The following is an 11,121-nucleotide window of genomic DNA, read 5'->3' as shown; positions in this document are numbered from 1 at the left end:
TTTTCTTGGTGGGCCATGAGAGCACAGTCATCTGCGAAGAGAGCTTCCAGGATGAGTCTCTCTGTTGTCTTTGTTTTTGCAGTCAGGCGGCGAAGGTCAAATAGTGAGCCATCCAGCCGGTATTTGATGTAGACGCCCAGGTCTAGATCCATCACAGCATGTTGTAATACCTGGGTGAAGGATAGGTTGAATAGTACCAGAGCGAGGACACAGCCTTGTTTCATGCCCTTGGAGATGTTGAAGCGATCGGAAGTCTCTCCACCAGATAGGACTTCCCCTGTCATGTCAACATGAAAGAGCTGGATCAGTTTGACGAATTTTGCTGGGCAACTGAGCTTGCTGAGGATCACCCACAATGCGTCCCTGTTCATTGTGTCGAACGCCTCTGTCAGGTCTATGAAGACCATGTAGAGACTCAGGTTCTGCTCAAGGCATTTTTCCTGCATTTGCCTCACCGTGAAGACCATGTCGATGGTGCTGCGATCTGGCCAGAAGCCACATTGTGATTCAGGCAGGTTCTGCTCTGAAACAGATGACAGGAGTCTGTTGTGTATAACATGGGCCAGGATCTTTCCAGCAGTGGAGAGTAGTGAGATGCCTCTGTAGTTGTCACAGGCTGCTCGTGAGCCTTTGTTCTTGTATAGGGCTACAATGGAGGCATCTCTGAGTTCTGGGGGCATGTCTTCCTCTTCCTATATGCTGGTCAGCACTATGTGGAATGCCTGGAGCACCTTTCCATTTAAGGCCTTGTACACCTCGGTTGGGATCCCATCTTTACCGGGTGCCTTGCCTGCACTCATTTGTTTACTGGCTTTTTGGACTTCCTCTATTGAAGGAGGGACATCAAGTTGTTCAATGATGCGGTTTTGGGGGATCTGGTCAAGGGCACTTTGGTCAACTGAAGAGGGTCAGTTGAGAAGCTGACTGAAGTGTTCTTTCCATCTGTTGCTGATGCCTTTTTTTTTATCTTTTATGAGAGTGTCACCGTCAGAGGATAGCAAGGGAGTGGTGGTGGGTTTTAATGGCCCATAGACAGTCTTGAGGGCACTGAAAAATTGTTTGTAGTTTTTCGTGTCAGCAAAGCGCTGGATTTCTTCTGCCTTTTTTTCCCACCATCGGTCTTGCATCTTCCTGATCTCACACTGTGCCGTGACTTGGAGAGACTTGAATCTGACCCAGGGCAAGTCACTTAACCCCCATTGCCTAGCCCTTACTACACAGTACTGATTCCAAGACAGAAGGTATGGGTTAAAAAAAAATTATATATATATATGTAGCTTTAAGACTTACAGATACATACATACACATCCTTTAAGCAACAAAATCTGATTCAGTAGTGAAATTCTCTTAAGATAATTACTGTAGTTTCCATTTTTTGGAATAGGAAAATAGGCACAGAACAACTAATTACTGGTTCACATTTGCAATTTCCACTCCTATGTTTTCAGTAGAAAAGAAGGATATTAAATTTTGTCATTCTTGAGTTTTGGCTAAGAAACTTCCTACAGAAATAACAATTCACCAAGGGGAAGTCCAGATACTCTGAAGGTGCTGAGAACACTAAAAACTGCCTCTTTTTAGCCACTTATTTGTATAAATGATAAAAAAAACCAGAATTTTAAAAATATATTTTTGGTAAATAAAATGAACAATACCACTCTTAAAAGAAATATTTATTGTATTTAAAATAAGTTACAACTGAGAGGACATAAAAATGGACTTCAAAGACGCTAATTTAGAAAATAAAACAGCTTCCTGGAGGTTTTTAAACAAAGGAAGGCGAACAGAAAACAGGATGAAGTGTAGACAATAGCACAGCTTTCCACAATTTGCTTAATTTGCTTCATATTCTGTGCAAAGGGAAGTCTCTAATGCTGTTTGCTTTAGATTCTGTCTTTCAGACAAAAAGAATTTGCAAAACTGGGGGGAAATTAAGTACAACCAAATCCTATGTAACAAGTCAGAGTGCAATATAAGATAGTGACGATATCCAAACAGCTCCCTTGAGGCTGCACTGTGTATTTGTGCTTACTTAGCTAATATAACTCAATAATTAGAGCTATGATCGTAATATAAATACATGCCTGCAAAATTTTCTAAGTGTATTTTATAATAGTTTCCCCAAAGTTCAATGACTACATTAGCATAGTGGCTTTCAGTCTTGCAAATAAGTAGACAAATTGCTTATTTCTTAAACATAGTGGAAGTTTTTCTTTAAGAAGGAAAATTTTACTTTTTAATGTTTTTCCCTAACTTTTCTGTATAGTAAAAATATCTGTAGTCTTAAATCTGATTCTTCCAAAGTAACTTGCTTTAACGTGAGCTTAAGCAGTGCTGTCATATAATCCACAGATTATAAAAAGGAAATCACAATTCACAGACTATTTTACTTATATTTTCTAAGAATGACGTTGCCAAGTACTCCTGTGGTCATTTTACTTTGAATTACATTAAATCTAAGCTAATCAGTTATACTATCCCTTTTCGGAGCCTTGCCACTCAGAAACATTTTTTCTTCAAAAGGCATTTCCAAATTAGTACTTTGGGTCTTTAAAAATCATCATGTCAAGTTCCTTCCACTTTTTCGGAAATCTGCAAGCAAGTATTAAGAAGAAAAAATGAAAACTCATTTTCTGTGCCCAAACAAATACAAGTTATGCAAATGCCCTTCCTACTAATGGTTCAGGGCCGATTTCAGATATTCACTGATTTCCTTTTGCACATCTTCGGTCATTAGAAACGCATACACTCGCATAACTGATAAACTCTAAAGTGACATGATGCAATCTTGCTCAAAGAGCAAGAGCAAGCCTTAAGTGTGCAAGAATTAAAAAAACGGATTTTTCCACCATCAATAATATATACATCCATATGTACATATTCACAATCTAGTCAATAAAACAAAAGGTAGAAATGACATCCAACTATTTTTGAGCTTGGCATAAAAGGAAATTAATTTGACAACATAGATTGTAAATTCCACTCTAGCAAAATGTAAATCAAAATGGGAAAGAATATAACAAAATGATTTTTGATGCAAGTAGCGACTTATCCCCATAATTCTTCTGTTCGTCCAAATTTGTAGATGAGGGTGCTACAAAATAGGAAAAACATACAGTTAAATACGCTGTGAAAACCTGGAACGACCTGCACATTAGCAGCACACACATTGAAATTCCATTTTGGAACGAATAACATTAAGCAGCACAGCTAGCGACCCATTAGCCCATCCATCTAGCGTGGTGCAGCTTCCTGAACGGCTTGGAAAATCCCACCACAAATGCATTACGTTTTACTGTCTCAAAGGGGCAGGAAGTGCCCCCAAAGGTGCCCCCATCAGGGGCACCATTTCCCACTGTTCTCTTTGAAAGCTCAGGTTTCTAATATGGAAGATAACAAGTGGCACGTCTGCACTGCCACGCGGTCCACAGAACTTCCTCTTAACTGACATCACTGACTTCCTGCTGCTTGAAGTCGCCCACTGACATTCAGGCCAACCTCGACTGATCCAGAAGGCAGTGAACAAGCATCGCAGGCTGCCATTTTAGGGGCAAAGCAGCATCCTCGGCCCCATCTGTAACGTGTGTGCCAACGGGTCGAAGCAAAATGCTTTTCGGCAGGAGGGGGTTTTGTTGCTTAAATTTGTACTTGTCTGGCCTACCTACTGCCCCGGAAGGCAGAGCAGAGATCAGGGGCCTCAGCATCAGCCACAGGGTGGGACCAAGACTATATCAGGGGCAACTCGTTTTAAAAATAGGTCACAAGACAGGTGGAATCATGAACCAAGTAAAAATAATTCTTACATTAAAACTTCATTTGGGGGGCACAGCCAGGTGGCTCAATGGACAGAAAGTCAGGCCTGGAGAGGGGAGGTCCTGGGTTCAAATCTGGATTAAGACACTTCTAAGCTGTCTGACCTTGGGCAAGTCACTTAACCCCAACTGCTTAGCCCTTACTGCCCTTCTGTCTTGGAACTGATACTTAGTGTGGATTCTAAGACAAAAGGTAAGGATGAAAAAAAGATTTCATTTAACTGGTATAAAGTAACTGAAACTATCAGTTCGCTGGCATGGAAGGAAGCCCTTCCCTTCCATCTTCGTATCGATGCTAAGACAGAAGAGCAGTAAAGGGCAGGCAGTCAGGGTTAAGTGACTTGCCCAGGGTCACAAAGCTAGGAAATGCATGAGGTAAGAGTTGAAGCCAGTCCTCCCACCTCCAGGCCTGGCTCTATCCACTGGACTACCTGCCCAGCCCCTCACTGGCATTTTTTGGAGGACAAAGTTGCACAGATTGCGAAGAGTTGTTGCTGCCCAAAGATCAGGAGTCACCTTCAGAGCTGTAACTTGTCACGTGTCCAAGGAGAGGACTCGGGCTGTCCAACATGAGCCCCCTGAAACAGGCTCTTGGCTTGCCTCTTAAGTATTCCCATCCTCGTGTTTCAGAATTTTCTTTGTAAATCCTTAGCTCGGACAAGGAGTCCATAGCACGGGCGCACAAGTGAAAGGCCTCCTGCTATAGCCCGGAGGGGCGGCTGGGCAGGCAGACAATCTATTTAAGTACTTAACCTAAGACAAAGGGTAACTAGGGAAATGTTGGGGTTTTCATTTTCAACTAGATCGGGGCAAGCTTTCTGGTCAATGAAGTGTTTCATGGAGAAATGTTTCCATCTTGTGGCCTTTTATCAGATTGCACCTAAAGGGGATGACTGCCACGTGCTTCCTGCATTTATCAGAAAAGTGCTCTTGGTGCTGGATTAGAATTTGTATCCCCACCTGCTTTTTTTATTGAAAAGATACAATTCCCATTTAAGAACTTATCACAGCCCATTCCTAGGTGAACCCAATGAACTTGTACTTCCTAGTTTTAATATTCTTTTTACAAAACACTTATAAATAGAATGGAAATTTCAGAAAACTTTACAGTTGACTTACCTAAAAAATATAAGTGCATTCTGAAAAAATACAGCTAGTCCTGGATAAACATTAGTATCTGCAAGAATTAAAAACATGCGTCAAGAAAAACTGGTACCAACCTTTTCAATGACAAAGAATATCAGTGCTCAGCACAAATAGACTACCTGTGGCGCACCAAAAAACAAGGTAGCCAAAGGAAGCAAAAAGATACAATTTCATCGTATTGTTTGAATCCCTAAAGCCTATGTTTATCTTTGTCTATATTTTTAATCTAAAAATGGATTTTTCCCTTCAAAAAAAGAAAAAGACTAACTTTTTTATAAATAACCCATGAAATAAAAGTAAACCTATGATCCAGAGCACTAGTTGCACCTGGGCCAAGGATACCTAGAGGCCAGCAGGGAGTTCAGCCAGCCATGAACAAATCAAGCACTTTCATTCATTCTGCTATTCGTTTTCCAGAAGCAATGGCTAAGACTGGCAAAGAGAAGAGAAGCTTTTTAACTGATCTTAGATGGGGGGGGGGGGGGCTTTTCATTTACTGCGTATTCGGCACGATTGTCATAGTACTGGTTGGATCAGAACAGCTACAAGAGCAGAAGGCACACATGTGACTCCTCCCGTTTCCCATGATCGGCATGGAAAGGGGGAATGTCATCAACTTAAGTGGCTGAAAACGTGTCCCCGACTGTCAGCAACGCTGTTACTGTATTCCTCTGCCAGGCTTCTGGAACTGTGAGTACTGAGGAGGAGGAGGAGGAGGAGGAGGAGGAGGAGGACTACATCCCACCTAAGCTAGCCAAAACCCCAGTTTATTCCTGCATATCAGAAGACTACAAAGATCAAGAAAGTGGACAAAAAGGCCTCAAGGAACGGCCAACGTATGCACTGAATAACGCCTCCTCTCAGAGGCCTTCACGTCTATCCATTCTTATTTTAGACTGAATTCTGACAAATACTCTGTTTTCCTTGTCCACGAGAGATTATGAAAGGCAATTGTTAAGAGGGGAAACTACTAAAGGAAGAACCAATGGATACTTTTAACAGCATCAATAAATTATGTGGGACCCCCAGACATGGAAAAACTGTCAACAGACTTAAGGACTCAAAAAAGGCAGGAGAGTCTGAGCCCATTTAGTACAAGGGAAAACCGATGTGCGTACTTCAACAGGTCTGAAAATCACTGACGGGCTTCTGATGATGAGGAATGTCATCAAGAACAGATCCAATTATGCTAATAAATTCTATTTTCAAGGCAGAGAAGCCTTGACGGGGAATTCCACTGAAAATGACTGAAATTTAAAAGCTTTGGTGCTTAGAGGCAAAGATCTGGCTGTATAAAAACGGGCCGCTGTAATCCGGCCTGGACCCGAGCCAGAACCCTTGAAGTGGGCATCCTCTCCGAAGACGCGGCCTGATGGGAAAGCCGCTATCACAGCGTTTTACTCTGCGGGGTCCGAGAACAGACGCTTTTGCGTCTTTGGAGTCTGGGTGCTCTCCTCTCCCCAGGGCAGGGCCGCAGCAGACACTCCCAGGCCTCCTCCCTCTCATCAGCACTTCTGATGGGGGGGGGGGGTGCCCCAGCGCATGGCTGCTGGGCCTCTGCAGCCCCGCTCCCTCCCCGGGGGGGGGGGGGGGGGAGCCTACAAATCTAAACCTCCTCCCACGCACCGGACACCAGGTGTTCCGGCACCCTCCTTCCTGCTCCTTCTTTTCAGCCAGCCTCACAGATGTGGTTCCAGTTCTCTCGCTAGCCTGATCTCACTCAGGTCAGGGCAGAAAGGCAGTGCAGTGGATAAAGTGCCGAGCCTGGAGTCAGGGAGACAAGTTCGGATCCAGGTTTTCATGTAAAATGGCCCTTGGCTCCCAGGGTGGTCGTGAGACCCATTTAGCGCTGTGCAGACAGAATGCACCCCCCCTTCCTCTTACACTCTAGTTCCTCAATGGTTCTTCTCCCCAAGAGCCTTCAGAATGGATACAGAATGTCCAGGCAGAGTAGAACAGGGATGTCGGCTCCTTGGGGCGGAGCTGCTACGGCTTACAAAGGCGAGTAGGGGGGTGGCAGATTCGACCCTAATCTCATGGACAGCATCACGGATTCCTAGATTTACAGCCACTGAAGGGGAAACTTGAGGGATGCAGCTCGTGCCTGAGGTCTGTCTGACTCCACGTCCAGCAGTCTATCCACTATCCACTGCCGTTAGAAAACCGTAGTGGGGCTTTTTGTAAGAAAATAACTTGGAAACTATGTTCATGGTTATCACAGAATGAAGAAACCAATTAAATTCTAAGCAGGCTTCAAATACAGCAAAAGGAGTGACGAACAAACGAATACATTCATTTATTAAAAACCTCTACTGTCATCTAATAAAAATTCTGCTCATGCCACAGGTTAAATACAAAACAATGTTAGTATTAGCAGAGTCTAGATGAGCTCGGTGACAACTGCGATTGCACTCACTATGTGTAATGTCTTTATATCTGACTTTCATCCAATTAGCTAACTCACTTTCATTAACATTAGTACTTCACCAAACCCAGAAGACAAAAAAGCGGAAGTTATTGATATCGTGTTAAAGGTAATATTCACTTAAAAAAACACACAACGGAAAGTCATCGTTTCCTGTACAATTTGCTGTCATCTCTTCTTTGAATACTAACATCTTCACATTCACAACAAAGAACTCTAATATGCAAAATTAGACAAAGTTTTTGGCAGGAATTTGTATAACTGCACATGTATTAATGGTCTTTTTTTCTTTTCAAGTGAAGAGAGTGGGAAGGAGAAAGAATAAATCACGGGTAGCTAGAAAAACAAAAAATACTCTTACTTGTCAAAAACATTGTTCTACACACCCTTTAAATTATACAGTATTTTTCCTATTTCAGATGGAGAAACTGAGGCAAATTTCAATGTCTTCCTCAAAGGATCTAGCACTTTTCAAAGCAACTAGATTGGGACAGTGACGTGGTTCCCGTGGACAGCGTGCCAGGGCTAAGGATGGGAGGTCCTGGATTTTAATCTGGCCTGAGATCATTCCTAGCTCTGTGACCCTGGGCAAGCCACTTAACCCCCATTGCCCAATCATTCCTCTTCTTCTGCCTTGTAACTGATACTAATTAGCAATTATAAGGCAAGAGGTACTTACGGTTGGTTTTTTTTAGTGCAACTGGATTCTGAAAATTATCAAACTAAAAGTTTTTCAACTTAAGTACAATTTATACTTCCCACTAAACAAAACACATTTGATTATTTGGTGGTTAATACATTAAGCCAAACTCAAGTTGAATATATTAACACTTTTTAAAAAACTAACTAGAAAAGAATGAACTTACTTTGAGTAACATAGGCACCAAAAAGAATCCACATGGAAGCGATAAGCGACCCAAACATCAGCATGAAACCAATGAAGAGCCAAACTCGAGCACCTATAAAGAGGACAGGATTTGTTATTTTGTTCTTTTTGAGGTTTCTCTTCTTGTAGTTTATAAATCATATACACTTGATAGCACTTCAATCCCAAAGTTAGTTCTTCAGTGTCCTCACTGTAAAAATGCACAAAAAGCCCTCGACCAGCTCAAATAACTGCCCTAAAGCCTTTGCAGAATTTGGTTATCTCCTGTCCAGGGTACTAAGATTAAAAGCAATAAGTTAAATCAGGGATGGAGGGGTGTTTCTAAAGTGGACGCGCATAGAGCAAAGGAAGCGGAGAATCAGAGAAGACGGAAAGGTTTGAAAAGCAGACGGGTTTAGTGTAGAGCAGCCCCGTGTACCTCAGCCGGACATGAAAGCTGCCAGCCAGCACAAGAGAAGGTCCTCAGTCATGAAGAGGACGTGGGGCACGCTCTATTTCACAAGGGAGGAACTTTCTCTCCAAAATGGCCTTCAATCTTTTCTGCTTCAACGTGCCCAGCTTCCAGCTGCCTTCCAGAACGCTGGCCCAACTAGCTCCCTCCCTCCCTCCCGTTCCAAGCTCGGCTTAGCCAAGGATCAGGGCAGGCCTAGGCAAGCTACTTCCCCTCGGAGAGCTCACAAGGTCACGGGACTGTTTGAAGAACCAAGTGAGATCATGCGCGAAGGGGGTTCTGCGGACTTTAAAGCATCAAACAAACGTGAACGCTCATGAGAGCGGAGGATTTGCTGTATCCCCGGAAGTCCCGATCAAATGCATCCTCCTCCTCCTCCTGCATCATCTACACGCCTCATGGTGGCTCGCTGCCACTAACCCTGAAAAGCACGTCGGCGGTGACTTCTTACTGTATAAAGGAAGGCGCAACAGTCAGAGGCCAAGGGGACTGCCAAGCCCATGACCGAGCCACGTCGACTTCAACAGAAGGCTCTTGCCACAGGACCCCGGGGCTCACTGCCGCCTTCTATTATCACCCTCAAATATCGTGTTTAAGCACAGGAGGAGCAGAGCCTGTCTGATCTCCCCGGCATTGGCAAGAGAGGTGGCTACAAAGTACTCTTCCTTTATTTAGAATTAAACAAGAAAACTCAGCTTTTAAACAGCTCTTTTGCCCTGGGGGGGGGGGGGGGGCACCCTACAGTGTTGATTAGGCAGCTAAAACAAGACTGAATAAAATTCTGCACGGCAAGCAAACGGAAACAAGTCTTCCAAGCACGTCACGCCTCCCTCCGACCTCAAACTCCCTAACGCTCTCAAAGGATGAAAGGCAAAGGCCCAACCACCGAGATGGTTCAGTAATGCTTGACCGAACTGCCTTGGGGGTTGGCGTTTCTTCAACTGATGTCACTGAACTCTCCCATCTGCCTAGGCAGGGGCGGCTGCAGGGAAGTCGCTCCGCTGTCGCGGCCAAGGCAGCCACCCCTCGGGGAGCTAAGCTGCCCAGTGTTGGGGTCCGTCACCAGCCCTTCTCGACGCTGAGGGCCCCTTTCCAACTCTCCAGAAGTCCAGGGCCGCTGACCCACTGCCAGGAGACTCATGAAAGTAAGCGCGTCGAACTCAAGGCAAGCCGCTCGAGAGCTTCAGCGAGGAAAAGGGAGGGGCTCAGAGAGGATGGACACGCTGGGCGTGAAAACTGGGAAGGGGACCGTGACGAGGAACCTGCTGACCGCAGCAGACCCCCCGCAAGCCCGGAGAAGAGAGCCTAACGCGGCTGACCAAACGGCGTTACGGAGGTACAATGTAGACGACGTGCTTGGACGCTGCTCGGTGTTACACACAGTCAGAAATGAAGTCTTTGCCTTCAGTCATTTTACGTCCTAAACAGAAATCACGTGTCTGCGTGTGCGTGACTTCAGTCCGTGTACACGCATCAGACATATGAGAGAGAATGAATTGGCGTCTGTGGCGCTGGAGCGGAGCTTTGAAGAGAACGGGGGAATCTGCAGAGACACAAGTGAGGAAAGCGGGCCCTGGGGGCGGTCAGCGCAAAGGCCTGGAGACAAAATGTAACTCACTGAGAACATCAGGAGAGCCGGCCTGGCTAGGGCACAGCGTGCGGCACAACCGAAACCCCAACCTAGAAACAGGCCATCAGCGCCCAGACAAAGCGGCTGGAATCCGCCCTGCAGTTATGCCTCCTCAAGCTTGGGGTGAGGACCCGGGTCTCGTGCTGGTGACCAAACCCGGCTAAACCATCCCAGATCAAGCCGGGAATACGCTGTGACTCGTGGAGGGCCAAAGCAGGGCTGGAGTGCTGCTGAGGGGAGCCTCCTCCAAGGGGGACGGGTCGGGCCACCCCAAAAGACGGCCACCTTTCTTCAGCCAGCCCGTGATCGACGTGGGGCCCCTGGCGGGTCTCCGGAGAGGCTCCGTGGTGGGCTGTGTTCTTTGTGAGTTAAAGGCCTACTTTGCCAGTCCGTGTTACCTCATCGTATTCCCACCTGCTCCCCAAAACTGATTTTACCTACCTGTTCTTCCTAAACAGCCACTCTCATAGCTGTCACCTCTCACTTGTGCATTGGACACCGCATTTATCCTAGAATAAACACATTTTCTAAAATTACCTTAAGGTTTCTACTTTTAAAAGTAGATATTGTTCAGTCGTATATTCTCTTTGAATAACGGACCTGTGGTCGAATAACAAAGCGCGCACAGGCAGTGCATACGGAATGCATACTGAAGAAACGACAAGTCCTAGGTGGCAGAAACACAAATTTCCCCTACTGCTTGCTGATCTTTTATGAATCGGGCCTTGATTTCCCTGTATCCCTGTCCTTTTTGCACAGCAAAAAATTTTT

General features: G+C 45.1%; 1 protein-coding gene across 5 annotated transcripts in view; it reads right to left on the bottom strand.

The window, feature by feature from the left end:
- Positions 1-1,658: 1,658 nt before the first annotated feature.
- Positions 1,659-11,121, bottom strand: part of TMEM50B (transmembrane protein 50B) — a 28,568-nt gene continuing 19,105 nt past the window's right edge. For 4 of the 5 annotated variants that reach the window (XM_056826059.1, XM_056826058.1, XM_001377048.5 and 1 more), the window contains 4 exons: positions 10,792-10,859; positions 8,250-8,342; positions 4,932-4,989; positions 1,659-3,094 (listed from right to left, as the gene is read on the bottom strand). In XM_056826059.1, coding sequence (XP_056682037.1) covers positions 3,049-3,094; positions 4,932-4,989; positions 8,250-8,342; positions 10,792-10,859 — 265 coding nt within the window. In that variant the 3' untranslated portion in view covers positions 1,659-3,048. Of the gene's footprint in view, positions 3,095-4,931; positions 4,990-8,249; positions 8,343-9,371; positions 10,264-10,791; positions 10,860-11,121 lie in introns of those variants that run through there. The other variant, XM_056826060.1, reaches the window with a different exon arrangement.

The sequence above is a fragment of the Monodelphis domestica genome, chromosome 4 (assembly GCF_027887165.1).
Source record: "Monodelphis domestica isolate mMonDom1 chromosome 4, mMonDom1.pri, whole genome shotgun sequence".
NCBI lineage: Eukaryota > Metazoa > Chordata > Mammalia > Didelphimorphia > Didelphidae > Monodelphis > Monodelphis domestica.
The sequence above is the reverse complement of the archived record's forward strand: the minus strand, read 5'-3'. Positions and strand labels throughout refer to the sequence as shown.